This window comes from Panthera tigris, chromosome B4, assembly GCF_018350195.1.
Source record: "Panthera tigris isolate Pti1 chromosome B4, P.tigris_Pti1_mat1.1, whole genome shotgun sequence".
In the NCBI taxonomy this organism is placed as follows: Eukaryota; Metazoa; Chordata; class Mammalia; order Carnivora; family Felidae; genus Panthera; species Panthera tigris.
Genome location: NC_056666.1, coordinates 94,359,906 through 94,386,258, shown reverse-complemented (window position 1 = coordinate 94,386,258; position 26,353 = coordinate 94,359,906). Strand labels below are relative to the sequence as shown.

The 26,353-nt window shown below is 35.9% G+C and overlaps 1 protein-coding gene across 2 annotated transcripts in view; it reads left to right on the top strand.

Annotated features, from left to right (window-relative positions):
- PTPRR (protein tyrosine phosphatase receptor type R) overlaps positions 1 to 26,353 on the top strand; it is a 274,870-nt gene that overhangs the window by 218,352 nt on the left and 30,165 nt on the right. For both annotated transcript variants that reach the window (XM_042992752.1, XM_042992753.1), the window contains 4 exons: positions 10,369 to 10,555; positions 13,151 to 13,235; positions 21,481 to 21,560; positions 21,995 to 22,132. In XM_042992752.1, coding sequence (XP_042848686.1) covers positions 10,369 to 10,555; positions 13,151 to 13,235; positions 21,481 to 21,560; positions 21,995 to 22,132 — 490 coding nt within the window. The remainder of the gene's footprint in view (positions 1 to 10,368; positions 10,556 to 13,150; positions 13,236 to 21,480; positions 21,561 to 21,994; positions 22,133 to 26,353) is intronic.

Here is a 26,353-nt window from a genome sequence, read left to right as displayed (position 1 = left end):
CCCTGAAACTAATGTAACATTGTGAGTCAACTATACTTCAATTATATATATAAAATTATATACATAATAATTTATATTATGGAATCATTATATATTGTAGAAAAATTATAACATGTAATATATGTACAAAATACATTTAATGCTAAAAATATTAATGCTAGGTCAACTGCATATGTATTGGTAAAAAAAAATTTTTAACTGGAAAACAGATTTCCTTAAGAATTTCAGAATTCAGTTTTTAAAAAATTGGGCTGCACAACCAAATGTAAGGAAAAAACTGAAGAAGCTGAGAAGTTGCATATTTTTGATGATTTTACATTTTAGCTGAACTCTGTGGATCGTTATAATCGTGTGTGTCATTTCTGGTCTTGAGAGTAAATGAATATATTTAATTTAGTTGTAATGTTCAGTACCAAAAGAGTTCTTTGGTCATTGATTGCTTATAGAGACGGAGTTATTAATTGTATTGTGTTACTTAGGAAATTGTGTGTGTATGTGTGTATATGTCAGCTAAAAGTCAAAGAAAGATTTCTCATTTCAGAAAGAATATTTTCACTGAGACTTATTCATTCAGGATCATCTTTTTCTTAACTAATTATATAAACTTGGAAAAACTAAACTTGGGACTAAAATTAGAGCTACCATCATTTTGTTCTTTTGTTAAAAAGGAAACAGCCTCCTCACTATGAGTGACAGTTAAAACAATACTAAATGCCCAAAAAAGAGTAAAAATTAATCATACTTGGTTATAAGTCAAAGCACTACTTTTTTCCTTTTTGTTAACAAAATCATCACAGCTCTTTAGGATGTTAATGCTAGATTTCATTGATACTTAAATGACTCAACCTAAATATCAACTGTAACATTTACTGTACCTGGATAAGCATGGCTTCACCATTCCAAATTTTCAAACTTCTATCTAACATGATCCCCCCACTTCTCCTATCCCAGAGGATTGGAAAAACCATCAGAGCACAGTAATTACACACAGTATTACTTTCACCAAGTATTTACAATCATTCAGACATGTAGATAACAAAAATTTACTATCCATGTGTTCTGGACTGGAAACAGAAAGAGGATTAAAGTCTTTGTCCTCAAGGAGTTCACACTTTAGGATAGGTCATTTCTAGTGAATATATTGGAAAAATTGCTAAGGGGTTTCAGAGGAAAAAATCCCAAGTTTGATTACCATATTTTCAGTGCTCAGACATCATTCTGGTGAAATCTGGAAGAAAACATAGCAGACTAGGAGATTTAGAGTTATGGAAGTTTGTTAGGGAGCTACTGTAAAGGTCTGAACACTAGATGAAGACGGTCTGAGCTCATTCTGTATCAGTGAGCCCCAAGAGTTAGTCTTTATGTTTCTATCACATTCCACATGTTCAGTGGTTTCCCCAAACTCAGAGATTTTGAGTTAGTGTTTAGTACTCCTCAGTCTAAAAATAATCATGGAAATGCACAAACATTTAGATACAAGGCTACTTATTTGCAGTCTTGTCTACAATTGTGAAAAACTGAAAAAAGTTGGTATACAAAAATAAAGGTATTAGTTAAATAACTATGGTACATCCATTCAATGGAATACTATAGAGTGTTTGAAAAGAGTTTTTAAATAGATTTGAAAACATTAAGAGATATTAAGATGATATATTTAGTTTAAAGGCAAGTCATAAAGAAATATGTAGAGTAAAAATCTAGATTTTGTCCTATATGCATATAAGGGACTTAAACATACACGTAAAATGTTACTAGTAGTCACTGTAGTATTGGTATTATGGAATATTTTTTCTTTGTTTTTGTTATCTATAGCTTTAGGTTTTACACCATGAATATGCATTAGTTTTGAACAAAAAAAAATGTTATTGATTTTAAGGACATGAGGCAAGGATTTTAAGGGCTCGAGGTATGAAAAATGGTCTCCACTTTGTGGGCCACTGATTTTGCATATGTAACACTGCCGCTGACTTTTCATCACTAACCAACTTTCCCAACATTGCGTTCTTCAAATATTTAGCAATGTGTATGCCAGATAGCTCCCATCCACACAGCCATTTATGCATAGAGTGAAGTAAGAATTACCACATGATTATTATTAATCATTATAATTATTCATATATCTGGACTATATGCCAGATACTGGCTGGGAAATGTTCATGTATTTTCGCTTCTTGAATTTTTATAAGGTGAATCAACCCTGTGAGTTTTATTATCATCCCCATTTACAGATTAGGTAGTCTGAGGTTGGAAGAGCTTAAGCGAAGTGTTGAACATTGATTTAAACTCACATTCCAAGATCAACGCTCCAAGAAAAATATAACAAGCTCAATTTATGTTTATTTTTTTAATGATTGTTTTGACTTTTATTTTTTTAAATAATAACAGAAGGATGTAAATTTTGCCTTGTCCTATCCATGTGTAAAAGGTCGGATATCATTGTATGAAGTCAAAAAATTGTATATAATCACTCAAAAGGGAGAGCAGTATTTTACCTAGTGAAGTAGTGCTTTTAAGTAGGAAATCAATCATTTCCCACACCAAAAAATGTTCTCTACATTTTAAGATTTTCTTTTTGCTTTAGAGTGAAATACGTTTGTCATCTTCCTGGCCCTGTGCTTGGTCTCTTTTAACCTTATTACATTTCTTCTCTACAGGATTTCCTTTGGGAAATTTTACTATGGATGGTAACAATATCTATTCATTTATTTCAGCTTTTAGAAATTAGTTACACTGCATTTATGTCACACTTAACTTTCCAGGAGCTTTGAATTTAAGCCACAATTTAACATTCCTAGCACTCCTTAGCCTCTTTTTTTTTTTTTTTTTTTTTTTTTTTAATTTTACCCTTTCAACTGCCAAGTGATCCAGGAAGGTAGTTACTACTATATATAGTTTATCTGAGGTAAAGAGATGGAGACAAACAGCAAACCATTCATTAAATACCATTACCTTTGGAACTTAAAAGTGGTAGAATCTGGAGTTTCAAGGAACTGTGGGGACCAGGCAATCCATACACAATAAATGGACTTCATCGCTCTATTTCACCACTGTTTCTTCCTCTGCCATTTCAAATGAGTAAAAACTTCTCTCGTTTTTTCTTCATTTTTATTAAAGGTACCCTAGAAAACTAAATATGTGGACAAATTGAGCAAAATTAAATAAGAAAAATCAAGTTGGAGGTGGAGGGGTTTATGCTCACCTTGGGGATCAAGGCAAGATCGTCAGCTTTGTGATCCTTATAATGGGAATACACAAGGAGGGAGGGAAGGCAGCACTGAAGGTCCTGGACTCACAACGTTTCAGATCTGGAGAGGACATCAATATTATTTCCAACTTTTCACCATGTAGGATTAGATGTGTATGGTAATAAAGACAGCTCTGAATGAATTATGTGTATTTTTTTACAGCACAACAACAACAAAAGAATTAAGAAAAGCTCTCAAAGATCAGATCTGTTTGCTTTCACTCTGTACTAAATTCTTATAATCTTTAGATGCATATTTTTCCGTTCTCCTTTCAAAAAGTTCAAGATAAGCAGCTACCACCATTTCCCCTTGAAACTTAATTTCTTAATCCAGTAGTTGCAGAAGTACATCTTCCTGGACTACAGGCAAACCGATCATTTGTTTTGTTCTCTGACTCCCATTTCCATTCCTTATCCGGTACTAAGTGAGGTGCCAGGCTTGAAGGCTCACTGCTGTTGGTGGCAGAGGCATTGCAAAGGGGACAGCATAGACATGGCCTCATGGCCCCAGGGCTAGGAACTGTAGCCCTTCTGCCTAAATCCAGCTTCTAAAATCCAGCATCCAGCCCCAACTACCAAGAAAAGAAATGCTTAATTTTGAGTTATTCTAACTGGCAATTGTAGTGTTCTTAGATTTTTAGCTCTATTTTCTTCCCACTTCTTGGTCATTAAGAGCAATGGTACAGACTCAAACAGTTTCAACAGAGCACCGCTTATAAACTCTTGCTAAAATGGATGTGTGGCCCTGGGCCATAATATTTATACATGTTTTCCTTTTTACTTAATTGTAATTAGCATGCTGTTTATTGCATTCCTTTTACCTTTCCTTAAGAATTTGCTTTTTCCTTCAATTGTTTGAATTGGTATCTTTTGAATTTCCTCCCTCTTATTTATTTTTTTGGCATAAATAATAATTGGTCCTACAGCAGGAGCTTGATAAAGCTTTTTATTATGTTCCCTTTTGTCCAACAGCAATCATGAGGCATAAAAAAAGTCTAAACAGTTTGTCCAGAGTTACATAACAAAGGAGAAGCAAACTTTTCAATAAGAGTTCATGTTCTTAGTTTCCCATATTCCATTTTCATTAAAGGTCCAGGTCTCCTGTTATTTCTGTTGATTGTTTTTCCCTCTAAATCCTTTCGATTTTTTTTCCCCAGTACCTTAATTTGTACTTTCTCTTAACTTCTTATGTTTGTTTTGTTTTTGAAATGTCTTTTTGATTCTATCCTTACTTCTTTTGTTTATGGATACTGGGAAGCAATTTCATATCTCAGTTCAGTAAAGTGACATTTTCTCCAGCAGATCATTAGTCAGTGATAGCTGGTTAAAAGCCTAATATTCTGTAATTATAAAATCCATTTGTTCTCCAGATCGTTCAGTAAATTGTGTTAAACACATTGATAACCTATTTGGGGGGGGGGAATCTAGTTGATTCTCACCATTACCATACCCCAAAATAAATTAGAAATAGATTAAAAGATTAGCTTTTAGTAAAAATTAAGCTTCCAGAAGAATTTTTTGTATTAAAGCAATGCAAGAAACCACACGCACACACAAAAAGACTGATATGTTTGACTGGATGTAAATATAATTTTTAAAAAATCCTTCGTATTTTAAGGCAACAATAAATCTTATATATTCAACACATATATCTGAGAAATAATTTATTGTAAATCATTGTCATCAATAATAAATACATTAAGGCTACAATGTGAACATAAGGAAAGATCATGAACAGACACTTCTCAAGGGTAAGGACTGATATATAAATGAAAAATAATCATATGAAAATATATTTACCCCCATCTGTGACCAAAAAAATAAAAATTAAAGCAATAAGTCACTGCCTTTATTGCCTATGGCATAGCAAAATTTAAATGTCGGTTTAAAAGCTAGTGAAGTTTATGTGACTTTAGTTGCCTTTTTAAAATTTCTAGTTTTTATAAATTTTCTACAATGAGTATGTGTCACTTTTATAATGAAAAAATTAACTCTTTAAAATATATATGGATGTGTATTTAATCTCTTCTCTGCAAGCACAATACATGACTAAGAAATGTACAGAGTTTTTAAGTGGATTCTACTGATTTGATTTTCTTATTTCACTGTATTTCGATTAACTTAAATATTGTTTGTTCATTGGAAATAAGAGTTAACAAAGGCAGAGATTTTTCCAAGTTAGTGACATCCTATGGTAATATTTCACAGCCAGGATAGAAGAGAACGACCACGATAAGGGCTGTTTTGTGGAAAAATGCTCTCTGTAAGGTCAACAGCTTGTACAAGATTAATTCCATAATTGAACTTTGAGACATTGTCTGAGGTGTTGAGGTGAAGTGTTCTGGAATTGTTTAGGGTTCAGGGGAAATGGATTTGCCATAATAAAGGGAAATTTTAAGATAAATAGGTTATCAAGAAGGATGTATTTCTCTGTAGTGACAAATGTGTAGATACCATCCATTAATTTCACAATGTTAAAGTTAATCTCAGTGTAAACAATTTTTGAATTTTTGTGAAGATCTCTTTCAAGAGATCCATTAGAGAGGCAGAGGTGAGAGTTATATAAGACTTTATTCCATTATTACCCAAAATAATAACCAGGCAACACTTACAAGTGGTTTACTTATACTATCTGGTTAATCCTTATAATATCCCTCTGAAGCAAGTATTCTTAATTATTCACTTCACAGAAGAAGAAGAAATTGACAAGTAACGAGGCTAGGTAGACTGACCAAAGGTCCACCATAAGGACATGGGAGAGGCAGGACTTGAACCCAGACAAATATAACGGTAAAGACAGAATTTGTGCTCTGAATAATATACTACCTCTACATTAGACTTCAGTAGTCTTGACCTTCCGCCCAACAATTGGCCCCCAACTCCATGTGAGGCACCGGCTAGTCTAACATAATCTGCCCACCATTACTTTGCTTTTGGGTAGAAAAGCAGAAAGAAAGAGGTTGAGTTTTATATTCTAACTTGGATTGAATCTTTGTTCCACTTTCATGTTCCTAAGTTAGCTATTTCTTCACCTATAAAATAGAGGAAAGTAATAACCTCAGAGAGCTGCCATGGAAATTGAAATACCATATGTGAAAGTGCTTAGAACAGTGCTTGGCAAATCATAGATGTTTAATAAATATTAGTTTCCTTTCTTCCTTCCCTTGCCAGACAAAAGTAGTTCTTCCTTACAAAGTCGGTTTGCATGAAAATGCTTCCATGGCTCTCAATTTATCACAGAATCTTCAGAAAAGTTGCTCACTAGATCAAATGAACCCTATTAGACGTGGAATCTCAGAGGCTTCTAATCACCCTCCCCTCCCAGGCAGGGCGTGCTGTGGAAAGCCCTAATAGAAGTTTATATAACCTGATGTTCACAATTCTCTCTTTTCTGGATGTGGGTAGGCTTTTTAATTCTTATTTCTGTGACTCTTGCTTTTCTCTCGTTTCTCTTACATGACCCTGCCCCCAATTCCAAAATACACTTTTATACAAATGAACTCTAGCTCAAACTGCTTATATGCCATTTCTCAAAGATGCCTTATCATTTCCTGCTTCCACATTTTTTTTCTTCTGCCGGGCTCTCTCCCTGAAATAACCCTTTACCGAAAATTTATCTATTGAACTTTTACCTTCAAGGCTCAACTCAAATGCCTATTCCTTGTACATCTCTGGCCACTATGAATGGAAGTGATCTCCCTTTCTACTAAATCACTGTAGCACTGCATATCACTTAATGGACAGATGGCAGATACTGTAGTATTTTGGGGCTGAAGACTGGTTGAAATGGCATCTGAGGGGCACCTGGGTGGCTCAGTCAGTTAAGTGTCCAACTTTGGCTCAGGTCATGATTTCATGGTTTGTGGGTCCGAGCCCTGCATTGGGCTTTGTGCTGACAGCTCGGAGCCTGGAGCCTGCTTCAGATTATGTGTCTCCCTCTCTCTCTGCCCCTCCCTGCTCACACTCTGTCTCTCTCTCTCTCTCTCTGTCTCTCAAAAGTAAATAAATATTAAAAACATTTTTTAAATAATAAAAAATAAAATGGAATCCGATTAGCAATCCCTTAAATGGCCTCTCCCAATGCCTTATTAAAAAAAATCTCTGAAGCCAACAAAAGCCAAATTCTCACAAATACTCTCAAAACTAATAAACAAGCTATTATCAGAATGAGGAAAGAATTTCTGACAATTTAAAGGCCAGAGGAACTGTATTGAGAAATGATAAAAATTGCTTTCCCACTGGGGCGCCTGGGTGGCTCCGTTAAGTGCCCAACCTGGGCTCAGGTCACGATCTCACGGTTTGTGAGTTCGAGCCCTCTGTTGGCCTCTGTGCTTACAGCTCAGAGCCTGGAGCCTGTTTCAGATTCTATGTCTCATTCTCTCTCTGCCCTCCCCGACGTGTGCTCTGTCTCTCTCTGTCTCTCAAAAATAAATAAATGTAAAAAAAAAAATTAAAAAAAACCGCTTTCCCATTAAAAGTAGATTAAAATTCTTGGTCTGAGAGAACCACTCTTTACACCTTCTCAACTGTTTACCTCCTACTCAAAACACAGGAGCCCTTGGGACACCTGGGTGGCTCAGTTGGTTAAGCGTCCAACTCTTGATTTCAGGGGTTGTGAGATGGAGCCCTGTTTCAAGCTCAGCACAGAGTCTGCTTGGGATTCTCTCTTTCTGTGCCTTCCCCTCTGGTGTTCTCTCTCTCTCTCTCTCTCACTCTCTCAAAAAACAAAACAAAACAAAACAAAACCATACATCACCAACAACAGCCACAAAAAAAAAAAAAAAAAAAAAATGGTGGGGCCAAACATTCTTCTATCAGCTAGGTGAGATTTTATGGAGTATCCAGAATGCTACCCCTTAATCTCTAACAGGGATTCAAAAAGTTAACCATAATAATAAAAATTAGAAAAGGGTTTTCAAGATCATGCAAAAAAAATTAGCAGGTATGCCAATATTAATTTTTCTCAAGTGGGAGGTTGCAGGAAGGTTAATTGGAGGAAGGTGATCAAAAGGTAATAAATTATGTATTGTGCATGATGTGATGTACAACATGATGGCTATAGCTAACACAGATGTGTGGTATATTTGCAAGTTTTTAAGAGAGTAGACCCTAAGTTTTCATCACAAGAAAAAAAATTTGTTTTCTTTGTGTATGTGTATGTGTGTGTGTGTGTGTGTGTGTCCCTAGGAGATAATGAATGTTAACTAAATTTATTGTGGTAATCATTTCACAACATACTTAAATCAAAAAAGAATGCCATACATTTTAAACTTATATGGTGCTGTATGTAGATTACATCTCAATAAAACTAGAAAAAGTAGTCAGATGTGAGGCAAGACATAAAATTAATAGGAAAGTAAATGTTTAATATTGATAAAATTTATAGTAAAGATATAATTATGAATCACTTCAAATAAAACAATGGCTGAAATATATAAAGTAAAAATCATTAAGAATATAAGGAAAAATAACAAACACAAGTGTTGTGGAAGACTCACATACATCTCAGGCTTTGAGAAATCCAGTGGGAAAAAATAGATTGGAATAATATTTTTAATAATATGCAGTAATATAATAAATAAGGTGATATAGATACACATATGTACATAGATAAATTTATAGCTAGCTAGCTAGAGGTAAATAGAGAGTCAAACTAGTTGCCCCCAAAAGTACCTATGAAATATTCAGAATACATTATCTAGTGTTTGTCCCCAAGAAAAAATTAAGAAATTCCAAACTTTAGAAGTCCGACCATTCTCTGATGTGTATTACTATAACTAGAAATTAATAAGGAAAATAAATTTGTAAACACTTACATAAACATCAAGCCAAAGCAAGAATTAAAACTACAATTACAAACCATTTATTTTTTTTATAAACCATTTAGAAATCAATAAATAGGACATTACATATCAAATTATAGAATGCCACCAAAGCCTACAACCAGAGGCAATTTCATAACAGGAAGAACTTACTCACTTTTGTTTAGTGGGGTTTTGTTGTATGTTCTAATAATTTTCCATTGTTTAAAATTAAGCTGTAGCTACTTGAATATTTCCAGATGTAGTGCTCCATAGTAAATGTGTAAATCACCCTTCAAATGAAATACGCTGGACCTAGTATTTGCTCTTACTGTCTTTGTTCACATTTGTTATGACCTGTTTTTCCCTGTTTTCCATTTCCTTGGAACACCAACCAGTTGGCACCGTATTTGATCACCTGACTCATGCCTAAGGCCCTTTAACTTAATAGTTTTTGTGAATAAAATCTCTGATTTTGACCCTCAATCTTGCACAGGTTATTTTATAGTTACTTCTTGTTTCCAAGCAGCTAATGTTACTGGTAAGAGGCACTCACACCTTCTATTGAGGGCACAAGGGGCCCTTATAATTTGGCAAAGCCCCACCTCACCTCTCAACAAGAAGAGGGAAATTACAGAGGGAAGATTAATGTAATTCAGAATAAGAATCTGTGATCTCTATGGTCCTTATGAGTTTATCACAGAATTAAATAAATACATATACACACATATATACATGCATGCATGCATACATAGATGGAGGCTACAGATGCTATTATTTGGGGATTCACTCAGACGTTATAAAAAGTACATATATTTTAAAACTTTTAAATTCTACTTCAGTAGCAATAATGTGAACTAAAATTGATTTTTCCCATTCTGAGCTTCCTATGTCCAGTAAGATCATGTGTCAAAAATATTAGATGGCTATATGATTTCTATTCTGAGCTCTCAGACATGCAAAAAATAGAATTGTTTTGTGTTATACATAATTTCTCAATTCAAAAGTGATGTTTACTTTTCCTAAATTTTTCACTTAATATTACTAGCCATTTTATTATTTTTGTGTCAAATATACCTATTAATAAATTATAGTGCATTTTCTCAATTCAGATTTATTTCCAACAACAAAACTTTCAGTTTCCTGTAAAGAAACTCTGGAGAGTTGCTATAGTCCACTATGGTACCATAAGAGGAAAAGACATTTGGTCCTTATTTCTGTAAAACTTCTCCCTGAATTGTGTGTATGCACAGAAAGACGAATTTGTGTGATCAAAATGATTCACGTGGTGTCTAAACCTATTAACATTCTTCCCCAATGTAGACGAGGGTCCAACGTATCTCTTACATTGGACATGAGTAGCTTGGGGAATGTTGAACCTTTTGTGGCTATCCCAACCCCACGGGAGAAGGTAGCAATGGAGTATCTGCAGTCAGCCAGCCGAATCCTCACAAGGTCACAGCTGAGGGACGTCGTGGCAAGTTCACATTTACTCCAAAGTGAATTCATGGTGAGCCAGCTGTTTATTATTCACTCCTCAGTAGGTATTTTGATAAACTAGACCCTAGAGGCACCTACTAAAATGGTGCTGTCCTCCACTCAAGTAAACAGTTACAGTTTAAAAGGTTAAGTACAAGGTTTTAGAGCCACCCTACATCTCATCAAGTACTGATAAATGTTCAAACTAGCATGTGATTACTAAACTGAGGCAGAGTATGTAGGAGCTGGCCAGGCAAAGAAGTATCAAGAAGGAACTGGGCAGAGAAGAGCCATTTCAGGAAGAAGGAACAGTTTACTGTCACTGTTTGGGGAATTAAGTTGTTCGATTTAGCTGAAGCATTGAAATCAAGGTGGAAAGTGGCAAAGCTTGAGCCTCAGAGTTATAAAAAGAAACCTGAGTCTTGATACATATTTAAAAGTTTGAACTTTATCTTAAGTTTGTAAAAGATCACTCTATCTGCAGTGGAGTGAACATTAGAAAGGGGTATGTTGGAAGCTCTAGAGTGATCCTGTGGACTGGGCATGGTGGTCTAAACTAAGATAGTAGGAATGAAAATGTGGGAAACCTATAGGAATCTGCAAGAAGGGGGCCGAATTGGATGAGGTGGCCAAAATAAGGGAAGAAGTCAGAAATGATACCTCAGTTTGTGACATGAGGAACAGGCCGCATACAGTGACCTTAAATGAAATAAGGAACATGGGGGAAGACCAAATGTGGGCTAAAGAGGATTGGGAGTTTTAGCCAAAAGTGATGGCAACCCATCAGTGTAGCTGGTGATAACTCGATTCATGAAAACACATTTCCGACCCAGAGAGCATGGAGACAGATTAGACCTTCTTAGTTCTAATTACTGCCCAAGGGGATTATGCATTTTATAGCTCACTTTAATCTTAAATCGGTTGTACATCTTAAGCCAAAGTCTGTTGATTTTAATAAATTGATCATCCCAAGGTCTGTTCAGATATTTGCAATCACTCTAATGATGAAATATCCAGCAATGGGCTAGATCTGCTGTTAGCCTCTTCAACTACTGTTAAGCATCCAAAGTAAAACATGAACATGCAGTTTTTAAAATTAGACTTTGTAGTGTGTCATCTTTTCATATATGAAGAAAATGAGACCTAGTGAGATGCAAGAACAAGTCAATGATCATACAGCTAATCAAAAGTACATCTAGTATTCTTTTCTGGAACCATAGATAGCTCTTTGTTCTTTGAGATAAGCCCTTAAAGGAAAAATGACAAGGAGTACCAAAAAGAAAGATAATGCTGGAAGATGATAAATTGTCAGTGTGTGTCAGAAAACAGGAAGAAGCAGAGGAGAAACAAACATATCATAGCTTTGCTAAAACAGACTGACCTGTTTGAAATTACCAAACATGAATATGTGCTTTCTGTTGAACATCCAACAATTTTGCTTATTTTGGTAACTTGGAACTGAGAAGTTATAACATTTAGTTGGAACAAAGAGTAGGAATGAATGTTATAAATATCTAAAATAGTGCACATTTAGGAAATGATATTTAAAAAGTAAACTACTTCTCTCTGTAGACCACATCTCAAATTTATAAGATAGTCAGGCTTTCCTCAAATTTTCAGATTGACTGAAAACTGGGACAATTTGAATTAATTTATGGATAATTTCTTCCATGTAAATGAATATTAGGCTGTTGAGTTATATCTTCCACTGAAGAAAGTTTAAGTAACAAAAATAGTATTTCACGTGATCTAAAGATGAAAGTTCTCTTATTTCACGTTAACGTTTAAGTAATGTTTTGCAAAAATTTAATTAGAGATCATACTATTTTGTGTAATCAAATCCTTAAATGATTTTTTTGACCCTTTTGAAAACTTTGGCTTATTTCTTTCTTTGTCCCAGTCAGCTACAGATGCTCACCTTTTAGATCTAATTCATTTCCACGGAGCCATTTCTACTCTAATTGTTCCCTCTCCAAGCATTTGAGGCACATGACATATATTCTGACCGAGTAAAACTATTAATATTCTTGTTAAGTGGGAGAAAACAGTGTCTGGGTGACCTTCACTAAAAATATTACATTGACAACACAAATGGAACTGTACAATTATCAACCATTCCTTAATACAAAAAAGCATCCTATGATCATCTCTTGAATCAACAAAAAAGCCCTTTATATTTACCATTTGGGGAGGGAGGTTTTAATAATCCTAAAAGAGTTACACAATGTTAAAAGAGAATCCATTGTAGTGAAATTTTTGGTACTGAACTTATATAAAGATTTAAAGAAATTTGAATACATTGTCAATTTTCAGCTGTGTGTGTACATATTTCTAGCAATTATGTCCAAATAGAAGTTTAAAAATCTAATCAAAGTTTTATATGTTTCTTTGATAACCATATATAAAATAATAGTTTCTAAGACAGAGAGGTGTTTCTTAGAGTCAGCTTGACAGGGTGCAGCTAATATGTTTATAAAAGGAAGGGTGTTGGTCAACCAGAGGTGGTAGTCTGTTGTTTTATAAATGACTTTGAAGTTCAGTAGGGCTCTGGATCAGATGGCCCCCTGGGAAGATTTTCTTTGTGGCAGCACTAGATACACTAATTTGATATCATTTATTTTTGCAGGAAATTCCAATGAACTTTGTGGATCCCAAAGAAATTGACATTCCACGTCATGGAACTAAAAATCGCTATAAGACCATTTTGCCAAGTAAGTTTCTTGAATTAAGTAGTTTGCATTATAAAGCACAAGCCTTCCCCATTAACCTCCACCTCATTGATTCCCATCCTCACAACTTCTCTGTATACACTAAAGTTGGAGTTATAAATACACATCAAGACTAATAACCATTAAAGTAGTTTGAGGTTAATAACTTTATCCTGTATTACTTTTATTACAGTGGTCAGCTCACAATTCCAATAGACACATGGTTCTAAACTTTTATTGTGTTGCACATTATGGTCAGTTGGTTTTCATCAAGAGTATCAAAAAATTCAATGGGCAAATAGTCTTTTCAACAAATGGTGTTGAGACAACCAACATTCACATGCAAAAAAAAAAAAAAAATGAAATTGGACCCTGCCTCACACTATATGCAAAAATTAATTCAAAATGGATCAGACCTGAAGGTAAGAGCTAAGATTATAAAGCTCTTAGTATAAAACAGATGTAAATCTTCATGACCTTGAATTAGTCAGTGATTTCTTAGATGTGATGCCAAAAGTACAAGCAACAAAAGAAAAAATAAATTGAACTTTATGAAATTAAAAAGTTTTGTTCTTCAGAGGTCAAAGGATACCATCAAGAAGATAGAAAGATGACTCACAGAATGGGAAAAAAAATTGCAAATTATATATCTAATAAGGGACTTCTGTCTAGAATGTATAAAGAACTCTTAGCACTCAATTATAAAAAGACAATTCAATTTGAAAATGGGCATAGGACTTGAATAGACATTTCTCCATAGAATATACACAAATGATTGGCAGGCATTTGAAAAGATGCTCAACATCATTAGCCATAAGGTAAATCAAAACCACAATGAGATAACACTTCACATCCACATGATTAAAATAAAAATGATAGACTATAGAAAGTGTTAGCAAGGATGTAAAAAAACTGGAACCTTCACACATTGCTGATAAGGATGGAAAGTGGTACAGTTACTTAAGAAACAGTTTGGTAGTTCCTCAAAAGGCAAAGCCTAGAGTTACTATATGACTCAGACATTCTACTCCTAGTAATATAACCAAGAAAAATGAAAACATTTCATTGTCAATCACTAGACAAATAGCTAGTTGGGATTTCGGCAAAATCCAAAAACATCTCAAAGTAATAGTTCTGGAAAGATGGAGCCACAAAGACTTTTAAAAAGTATTGATATTGAAAAGCTATACACAAATGTTTGTAACAGCATTATTTATAAGAGCCCCAGGGGCGCCAGGGTGGCTCAGTCAGTTAAGCATCCGTCTCTTGATTTTGGCTCGGGTTGTGATCTCATGGTTTGTGAGATGGAGCTTCGCATCACACTCTGTGCTGACAGCATGGGGCTGCTTGGGATTCTCTCTCTCCCTCTCTCTGTGCCCCTCCCCTGTGCGTGCACTCTCTCTCTCTCTCTCTCTCAAAATAAACAAGTAAGCATTTAATAAAATATATATATATAATAGCCCCAAATGTGGAAACAACCAAAATATCCATCAACTGATGAATATATAGAGTGTAGAATGTCCACACAATGGAATATTACCCAGCAATAAAAACAAACGAGGTGCTGATGCATGCTACAACATGCATGAACCTTGGAAACATTATGCTAAGTGAAAGAAGCCATCACAAAATCCCTCAGATTATGTAATTCCACTTATATGATGTGTCCAGATTGGCAAATCTATAAAGACAGAAACTGTGTTAGTGGTTGCCTGGTGCTGGGAGGCATGGGAAATAACTGCTAAATAACTAAAGGGAATGGGGTTTATTTGGAGATGAGGAAAATGTTACAAAATCAATTGTGGTGACAGTTGTACACTCTGTGAATTAAAAAAAAAAAAATTCTGTGATGGCACACTTTAAGTGAGTTAATCGTATGGTATATGAATTCCATCTGAATAAAGCTGTTACCGAAAAATTTCATTGTGCATAACAATCACCTAGAATCCTTATAAAAATTTAGAGTCCTGTGCCCCACCCGGGGCATTCTGTTTAAGTAGGTCTGCTGTTGGGCCCAAGAATCTGTGCTTCTAAGCAAACATCCAGGTGATTCTGGTACAGATGATACCAAGACCACACTTTGAGAAACACTGTTTAGACTATGTTTGTTTTTTTTTTTAATGTTTATTTATTTTTGAGAAAGACAGACAGGTGTGAGTGGGGGAGAGGAAGAGAGAGAAAGAGACACAGAATCTGAAGCAGGCTTCAGGCTCTGAGCTGTCACCACAGAGCCTGATGTGGGGCTTGAACCCACGGACCATGAGATCATGACTTGAGCTGAAGTCAGATGCCCAACCAACTGAGCTATCCAGGTGCCCCTAGACTATGTTAAAACTGAATTTAACTCCATGAAATTTATATCAAGCAATGAGCCAGCTGCCAGGAACCAGTAAGAAATAAGGAATGGCTTATAAGATCAAGGAGGTCATGGACTAGAGAGGAGAGATATGTAAATGAGTAATTATGTTCAATATAATAAAAGCCAGAATTGAGATCTGGCCCAAATGGTGTAGGAATATAGAGAAGACTGACTAATTCTGCTTACAGTGGCAAAAATGCTTTGGAGAGGATGTTACATTGTCAATCACTAGACAACAGATAGTTGGGTTTTGGCAAAATCTATAAACATCTCAAAACAATAGCTCTGGAAAGATGGAGCCACAGACTTTTAAAAAGTATGGATATTGGGGCGCCTGGGTGACTCAGTCAATTAAGTGTCTGACTTCGGCTTAGGTCATGATCTCGTGGTTCGTGAGTTCGAGCCCCGTGTCGGGCTCTGTACTGACCTCTCAGAGCCTGGAGCCTGCTTTGGTTTCTGTGTCTCCCTCTCTCTCTGCCCCTCTCCTGCTCATGCTCTGTCTCTCTCACTCTCAAAAGTAAATAAATAAACATTAAAAAAAAAAAAAGTATGGATATTGAGGGTGCCTGGGTGGCTCAGTTGGTTAAGCATGCAACTTCAGTTCAGGTCATGATCTCACAGTTCGTGAGTTTGAGCCTCACATCAGGCTCTCTGCTGTCAGTGCAGAACCTACTTTGGATCCTCTGTCTCCCTCTCTCTGCCCCTCCCCCACTCTCACTCTCCCTCCTTCCCAAAAATAAACAAACATTAAAAAATAATTTTAAAAAGTATGAATATTGAATAGTAGAGTCTTCATAATCAAGCCCATTAATTCACTCGTAAAACATCCAATTCTCCATATTTATGGTAAAAGAATTACTGTTAATGGTATCTTTGGGCTTCCCCCTCTGGTGGAGTTGAAAACACTCCACTATAACATATTTTTACCTGGTCCATGTAGGATAGTCCTGTTGAAAGATATTTTATAACTACAGCTGGCTAAAGGGGATGAAAGTGCCGTGAGTTAAAAATAGTGCTTCTCTCTTTCTCTGTCTCTGTCTCTGTCTCTCTCTCTCAAGATTTTTCATCTGAAATTTACCAAACATAAATAATTAGGGCATATACATCCATCGCAGTTTTACCTAACCATCTAATGTCAGATGGATTTGGAAATTATTAGGATTATTTAAAGTTCAGCCTTCTCTATTTCCTGCCCAGATGATATCAGACATAGCCCTTCATAGTCCTGTGTCAGCTTTTCCATTCCCAGAACTGGGTGGATCACTTGAACAAGGGCACCTGTGCTGACAACTGATGTTGCAAATAATGAATTTTCTGTTGAAAATGTCTGAAAGCCTCACCCGCTCCCTGTTGCACAAAATATAATTTAGTAAATACAGTTTGGGCATGCCATACCATTAGCTGAAAATAATCAGAAAAGACTGGAATTTATATGGAAAGCTGTTTTTTTATGGTTTATTTTGGACTGTAGTATGGGATAAATTTGTAACACTACATAAAATACTTAAAAATGATTAATATTTTAAGTATTATAATTTTGTATTGTTTTAACTTATAACAAACCCAAGTTTAAAAGCGTCCAGCTTGTACATATTAGTGAGGCTGTATAATTTGGAGTATGGTTTACAGCAGAAATATGGATGGCTCAGAACCAATTAAATAATAGCTGTTTCTCTGATGATGATGTCAGCCTGGCTCAGAACACTCTACATGGTGGATTAAAGTGAGAAGGTCAAGTTTATATCACATTATTTTGCAACATAAGCAAATATTAATGATGAAAATATATCTATGTCCTAAATCACAAAAGCAATGGGAAAAAAAAATCATACATCAATATGAAGTTATTTGCACAACAATGAAGTATAATAACAAATTTCATGTATATTTATTCCATGCAAACAATTTATTTATACAAATATAAAATACATAGATAAAATTAAAGAACTCTATTAATTAAACCTAATTACTCTGGCCATCATTTCATATTTAAAAATTTAAAGTCTGGTAATATTTCCTACTTATGTTTCCTGTTCTATTAAGTGCCCAGAACAGAGTACACATGCAAATAAGTGAGCCACTCATTAGACAACAAATTGTATGGCTAAAACAAAATACTGCAGTTAGACTTGACTCCCTATCATGGCAAGAGCACTCATAGTTTACACAGATGACTTAATCTTTCTGTTCCACCTAACCTTTCCTCATCCCTTAAAGATAGTAATAATAATATCACTCCATAGGGCTGTGTAGAGAAGTAATAATATGTGAAAAAGGAAGTTCCAACCAATAGAAAGCCCTCAGGTAATGTTAGTTTCTCCTTTCTCCCTACCTAACTGAAGATGAATTCATCATTAACCCCAGAACCAATTCCAGAAAATAGGAACATTAAGTAGACAAAGGCAAGTTTATAGTTTCAAAAGCACTCTTTAAGGGTCCTGTTTTCTCTCATAATTTTCACATCTTAAAAAGTGAGTTTCCATGTAATCACCATCTTGCACTGCGGAGATCATCATTGTCCACTAAAACTCCATACAGTGATGGAAATGTTCTATATCTCCAGTGTGATGGCCATTAGCTACATGTGGCAATCGAGCACTTGAAGTATAGCCAGTGCACCTGAGGAACTGATTTTTTTAAATTTTATTGTATTTTAATAATTTAAATTTAGCTCCATGTGGCTAGTGGCACCATTTTGGACACTGCAGGCCTGAAGTCTTCTCTTTCTCCTGCAACAAAGTGGAGGTGACTCCCACTCACCTTGAAGGCGTGGCCAAGTCCCTGCCTTTCCTCCCATTTCCCAGTTGTCTTGAATTTATCTAGAAAAACTATACTATCCCACTCATTTCTGTCTTTGCCCAGGGATACACTAGCAGTGTGCACCCTTCCCTCATCTGATAGCTTCTCCTCTTGACTCCAAACCTCAAACGCATTTCTTCCTGGAGAAGAAATCTCCAGCACAGGATAACCTTTCATAAAATCTGATAGGATAGGATGCAGTCAGAATATCAGGATCCAGGTACCATTTCGTCTGTTAAATGGAAGGCTTAAATTGCCAGAGATATTTTAAAGAGGACAAAATGGGGAAATGTCATGTGTTCTCTACACTAAATCTATGTGGTCAATATTTTGTTGAGAGGAAAAAAGAAACAGGAAGGAGGACAGGAGAAAGAGAAGGAATAAGAGAGGAAGAGAGGGAGGGAGGGAAAAAAGAGGAAGAAAGCAAGAGGAGAGAAGGAAGAAAATAAAAGCAGAAAAACAAAAGAGAGGGAAGACAAGTTGCTCAATGTTGGAATTGTTATTGCTACCACCCGGAGGTATCATAAGTGGCGTGCTAAATATTTAGCGTATAATCTAGAAGCATCTATTCTGAAAAAAGTTATCAGAGTTAATTTGACATACATATATATATATATGACATGTATATATGACAAATATACATATATATATAAAATACACATGTACACTTAAAATGCATAAAGTGAATAAAATTATAACAGTGATGATGACAATGATAAAGTTTTGGATATTTTTTAACCCTCAGCTTTTTTTATTAGTCCAGTCTAACATTAAAAAGGCTTTGATTAGGGGCACCTGGGTGGCTCAGTCGGTTAAGCGTCTGACTTTGGCTCAGGTCATGATCTCACGGTCCGTGAGTTCGAGCCCCATGTCCGGCTCTGTGCTGACAGCTCAGAGCCTGGAGCCTGTTTCAGATTCTGTGTCTCTCTCTCTCTCTCTGTTCCTCCCTAGCTTGTGCTCTGTCTCTCTCTCTCTCTCTCTCTCTCAAAAATAACTAAACATTAAAAAAAAAAGGGGGGGGGGCGATCTTTGGTTAGAAAACTAATTTTCCCCTCAGTCACATGCTTCATTCTTGTTTAAAAAAAAAAAAGGGTATTTGGAAACCTCTAAATACTTGGAAATCTTATAAATTATCAATTTCCAAAATAAACTTAATTTAGCTCGACAAGGAACCTGCATCTAAGCGGTTTATAGGGCTGAGTTCCCAATAAATCATATACTTGGTAGGCTTTATAAAAACTGAAGGAAGTGGGCCTCTTTTCAAGTCTCAGTGGTTTAGAGCTCTTGTGGAAACTTCTAAGAATCAGTGAATACTGAAAAGGAATGAAAGTTTTCCTGTCCCCTTCACTAAGGAAGAAAAAAAGTATCTAGAAAGTCAACAGCAGTGTCTCAACTTTAATAGAAATGAATTGTGATATTAAACACTCTATGAGCCACATACCAGATAGAAATCACAATGGATACTAAAGTTCTTTTTTTGGGGGGTGCCTGGGTGGCTTGGTCGGTTAAGCGTCCGACTTTGGCTCAGGTCATGATCTCACGGTCTGTGAGTTCGAGTCCCGTGTTGGGCTCTGTGCTGACAGCTCAGAGCCTGGAGCCTGTTTCAGATTCTGTGTCTCCCTCTCTCTCTGCCCCTCCCCTGTTCATGCTCTGTCTCTCTCTGTCTCAAAAATAAAATTTAAAAAAGTTAAAAAAAATTTTTTAAGTTCTTTTTTTTTTTTTAAAGTGAATTAAATACAGGTCTTTCCCTCAAGGGGCTCACTACAATTCATTGAGGACAGGCAAAAAAATTAAGCACTTAAAATACATGATGGTAGGGGCCCATAGGTGGCTTCAGCAGTTAAGTGTCCTACTTCAGCTCAGGTCATGATCTCACGGTCTGTGCGCCATCCGGCTCTGTGCTGACAGCTCAGAGCCTGGAGCCTGCTTTGGATTCTGTGTCTCCCTCTCTCTTTACCACCTCCCCCACTCACATTCTCGTTCTCTCTCTCTCTCTCTCACACACAAACAATTAAATAAACATTAAAAAAATACAAGATGATAAATATTAAAACATGGAGAAAAAACCGCCATGGGCCTATTTGGTATAGATCAACAAAAGGATCATTGATGGGCATCAGCAAGAATGGTCTCTGCATAAAACTAATGTTAGGATAGATTGGAGTGTACACAAGGAAGACTGAATTGTGGAGGAGGAGGTAAGAACAGTGGGTATGATAAAGTCTCAGAATTTTATCTTTCTGGAGAAGAACAGCAATAGAACAATTACTAAAGAGGAATGTATAGAACTGGCTTCTTAAAAAATGGAAGGGACCATTAAATCAACGCAATAGACATCAAGTGCCTGCTACACATATAAACACCGTGCTAGACACTAGGTCGTATAGATGAGAAAAAAATCTCCATCCTTGCCTTAGGATGCTCAGAGTGTACCAGATTAAAGAAATCATAAAAGGATGACTTGATCTTAATTCATGTATGTAAATGTTGGTAAAAATAACTACCATAGTTTTCCTAACACTGGTTTACAAAGAGTGTTTCAACTTCTTGATGGAAAATGATTTGAGAAGTTAAGACAATATTGCTAACACGATAGCAATCTGTGCAATATCATTTTCATGCTATAGGTGACCAAAGTGCCACACGTGGTAACTAAAGACAGCTTCTTTAGCAAGAGGGGGTTCAGGCCAGACCAAGTGTTTGCTTTGGGCAGAAGAGAAGAAAGGAAGTGAGCAAGGAAATATGGTGCAAATTCCAAATCCAAAGAATAAGAAAAGAAGCATAAATAAGACATAGGGATCAAGAATCAGGAACCCACCAAAAAATGGCATGATAAATAAAATCATCTCAAGCTTATGGGTAACATTTGTGTTAAGGGACAGGGGAGGGGTCAAGATGGGCCCAATTGTCCCTCAATAAACACAGATGGATCAAGAGACAGACATGCAGACACATCAACAACAAACTTTGACACAAACCAGATGACCAGTGTATAAATTAACAAGTGTGCTATGCACAGTTATTGGTGTTCTAAGGACCTTTCAAAAGAGTAAATTTGTCTAATACATTCCTTCTTGTTTTCCTCATTAGACCCCCTCAGCAGAGTGTGTTTAAGACCAAAAAATGTAACTGATTCTTTGAGCACCTACATTAATGCTAATTATATTCGGGTAAGTAAATAAATAAAATTTTCTTTCTGATGAGCATGTCAACTCACTATTTGGAATTGTTGGGGGATTTTTTTTTTCCTCAGAGTGGATCAATTTTGATTTAACTTGATTACTAGCAAGTTTATTTGCTTGTTTAGTCATAATCAACATTGGTAGTGGGTCTTTTACATTGAGTCTTCCTTTCCTGTGTGTCTGTGGCTGCAGTGCTGTCTAGGGCCTGCTCTGATGAGAACTGAGCATTATGACCCTCAATACCATGTGCTGTGCTTGACTAGCTGGGAGAACAGTCACGTGACTCGTGCTAGAATCAGTGAAGCCGCGGAAGTGGTGTGGCTTTTGGACTAGTAGAGCCATCTTGTTCCGAACTTGTTCTAAGCTTTCAGTGCAAGGCATGAATTTCAAAGCCAATATTTCTGTCTCTTTACTCAAACTAGGGCTACAGTGGCAAAGAGAAAGCTTTCATCGCCACACAGGGCCCCATGATCAACACCGTGAATGATTTCTGGCAGATGGTTTGGCAGGAAGACAGTCCCGTGATTGTTATGATCACAAAACTCAAAGAAAAAAATGAGGTATGACCTTTCCCCAAGTAGTGAACGTTGTATATTTTCGGTTGCTGTAGAAGAGATATTGTCTAAGGAAAATTGCCATGTACTTAATAACAGATTTAAGATGGAAACTTTAAGGCATTTAAAGACAATTTCACTTCATGCTTCCAAGAAATGGTAATTAGTGTCATTGTATGAATGGCAGGTTTCTTTCAGACAGATCAATATACTTGGTGTACATGTATCTCACATATTCCACATAGCTCTGCAAGGGAATGAGGAGTTATGAATTATCACTGTGGTTTATAGGCAGGGAAATGAAAAAACTACTCATGTCCCAAGTAATTTTTTTTTTAATTTTTTTTTAACGTTTATTTATTTTTGAGACAGAGAGAGACTGAGCATGAATGGGGGAGGGTCAGAGAGAGGGAGACACAGAATCCGAAACAGGCTCCAGGCTCTGAGCTGTCAGCACAGAGCCCGACGCGGGGCTCGAACTCACGGACCGAGAGATCATTACCTGAGCCGAAGTTGGCTGCTTAACCGACTGAGCCACCCAGGTGCCCCAAGTACCAAGTAATTTTTAAGCACTTACTGTGTGACAGATACTATTTTAGTTGTTGGCAATATAAGTATATTAGTAAACAAAGCATACAAAGATACCTGCCATTGGTCGATTTTTAACTTGCTATTGGGGAATCCAGACTAAAAAACAATAAACATAATAAATTCATAAAACTATAGCAATTAGAAGGGATAAATGGTATAGGAGGAAAAGGTAGAATAAGATAGGGAGATTGGGTGGGGCTGAGCTGTAAGAAGGGTCAAAGGGGAAGGTGAGCTTTGAAAAAAAGATTTGAAAGAAGTAACAAAGCCAAGCAACTTTTTTTTTTTTTGTTTAATTTACATCCAAGTTAGTTAGCATATAGTGCAATAATGATTTCAGGAGTAGAATCCAGTAATTCATCCCCTACATATAACACCCAGTGCTCATCCCAACAAGTGTCTTCCTGAATGCCCCTTGCCCATTTAGCCCTTCCCCCTACCCACAACCCCTCCAGCAACCCTCAGTTTGTTCTCTGTATTTAAGAGTCTCTTATGTTGGGGCCCCCTCCCTGTTTTTATATTATTTTTGTTTCCCGTCCTTTATGTAAATCTGTTTTGTACCTTAAATTCCACATATAAGTAAAGTCATATGATATTTGTCTTTCTCTGACTAACTTCAAAAAGTCAAGCAACTTTTTCAATATCTTTGTAAGAAATCCAAGAAAAGGGTCAAAGTTAAATTCCATTTGCATACTAGCAGTCTTTCCTCAGGGTCTAGCTTGTAGAACACTCATTCTGTACTTTACATCATAAAAAGAGAATTGTGTAATTCCCAAAGGGTGCTATCCTAGGTACTGCTTACATTTTAGGGCATCTTATTGGATCATTTATCATCTGGTTTTAGTCAGCGCTTGTGTTTGTTTTCTTGTTAAAATTACTGTGTCAGGGCTTCAACATGACAATAAGAATTTAAGAAAGCTGAGCTTTCCTTTTTACCTTTCTGGTGAGTTCTATCCCATGAGTATACTATATTCTGGCTGCTAATCAAGAAAATCCAGGCTTACACGCAGGAGTTTATGAGTTTTGTAAAGTTCGTTGCCTTCTTTCATTTTTGCTACAATAGATAAAGTATTTTTTTTTTCTGAAAGTTATCCTGGAAAAAAAGTCTATTTGGGGTCTATAGATGAAGTTATGTACTTAATTAACTATATAACTTACTAAAGAAATGTATTTTTATGAATTTTATATGAAAGCCAGAGGTGGCATAATAAAAACAGCCCCTAATATTCTCGGCTGTGTCACCCATATCAATCTATCAACACACTGGGCCGCTGATAATTCCTGCACAGTTGTTTAACATCCATGGCATTTTGCCTTTATTTTACCTAGTAGGAAAATATTTTTCAAGCTTAAAATGTATATTCTCTATATATGCATCTGTATATACATTCCTGCATACATATAAGCCAGATAATGTGAAAAACCTCCCATTACAAAACTAGTCATACTGGTTAAAATTTTAAATAGCATAAAATGTAAAATATAAATTAGCAACATTTCCTCAATCTGAGTAGATTGCATTACTCAGTATTAAAATTAAAAATTCCGTTCTGTTCAGACCCTCCATGATGTAAACATAATACTATAGAGGAAAGTTTGATGTTTTACAGATAAAACAGTAAAATAAAAATAGCATGCATAACAGAGCTTGGGGGAAAGAAAAGTCCCAGCCGGCAAAAAGTGAAAAAAAAGGCATAAAGCCAGAGAATTATGGGTTACTTGTGCTTTAATGACAATACAAGACCTGGAGACAAAGCCTTGGGCTTGCAGGAGCCAAGAGTTGGAATGGAGACCTTCCATAAAGCGAGCTCCTACAAGAGCTGTGCCTTCAGTGAAAAGGTGAACCACGAAAATAAACCTGCCGACCAAAATAGGACTATACCAGGAAATTAATCCAGCTAAATCTGGTCTTCTCATGGGAGAGATAAAAAGGTTCTCTGTAGTATTCAGCACTTGAAAACCAGGAAATGCCAAGTATAACAATTAATATAAAAATTAATACTGGATTGATGAATCTCGGTGGCACTCTACAAAGGCAAAAACTTTATGGATGCATACACTCTCGGGATTTATATGACAGAATTTCAACAGAAAAAGCCCAGCCAAACAAGCTCACAAGTCAAAATAATGAGACAACACAAGTAAACAAGCAACATAAGGAAAAATCAGAAGAAACAAAAAATAGGTAAAATAGACCCACAAGAAATTATAATAAAAGAAACTATAAATATAGGCTATTTTTTTTTTATAATTAAGCACACAAAACATAAAATTAAGAACTTGACAAGGGAACAAGTTACCATCACAAAAGGGTAGGAAGATTTTAAAATAAACCAAAGAGTCCTAGAAATAAATATTATATAGATATTAAAATTAAAGAAAGCATCATTAGGTTTAATAGGCTAGACATAGCTGAATAAATAATGATTGGATTAAAAAATAGAGCTAAGGAGATTACCTAGAAGATCAAAATGACCAAAGATACAAAAGAGAGATTAAGATATAGGGGCACCTGGGTGGCTCAGTAGGTTAAGAGTTTGACCCTCGATTTCAGCTCAGGTCATGATCTCACAGTTTGTGGGTTCAAGCCCCATGTGGAGCTATGTGCTGAGCATGGAGCCTGAGCATGGAGCCTCCTCTCTCCTGCTTTCTCTGCCTTTCTTCTACTTGTGCTCTCTCTGTCTCTGTCTCTCTCAAAAATAAATAAATAAAATTTAAAAAAAAAAGAGTTTAAGACATAGAGGACAGTATGTAAATGCCCAATGTATAGATAATGGATATTTTAGAAGAAGAAAAAAGAGAATATAAGAAAAGAAATAATATTGGAGGAAATATTCCAAAAGTGATGAAAGACATGAGCTCTCAGATTTGAGAAGCACCATAAATCCTAGGCTGGATAAGTAAAAATAATCCCACAACTAGACACATCTATGTAACTAAAAAACACTAAGGGAGATGATTTAACAACAGAGTAAGTAACAAATGGCTTCTCAATAGCAGCAGTAGAAGCCAAAAATCAGTAGAACAATACCTAGCAAGGGATAAAAGAAAATAACGGACAACCCAGAACTCATGCTGGAGTTAACAGCATTTCCTAGATCTGAGTAGAATGTTAATCATTAAATTAAAATTAAAAATTCCTTTCTGTCCAGACCCTCCATGATATAAATATAATACTATAGAGGAAACTTTGATGCTTCACAGATCAAAATGATATTGAGAATTCTGGCTTAAAAAGAAATATGCAGTAAACTTCACACTACCAGGAAAATGCTGTTTACCAAAAACGTGCCAACTTCCAATTGTGTTCAACATCATTGTTTGGAAGAGACAAAAATCATTTCCTCCAGAAAAAAATGAAGGTGGAGTTATCTTTAGAAATTCTCAGTCTTCGTATTTTCATGAACCATTCTACTTTCTAAAAAATAAATGAGTAATTGCCAAGCTCGTATTTAATAATCCACTATTCTCATAATACCAAGATGCTGTTTCTCTTCGTACCATTCGTGTCTTCACTGATGTGGCTATTTTAATTTCCTCCAAGAACTTTTCCTTTGCATTCGCAACTTAGCAAACTGACACAAGAGGTAGCTTTCAGCCTATCTCGACTTTTGACATACCTTCCTCACTAAACTTAAT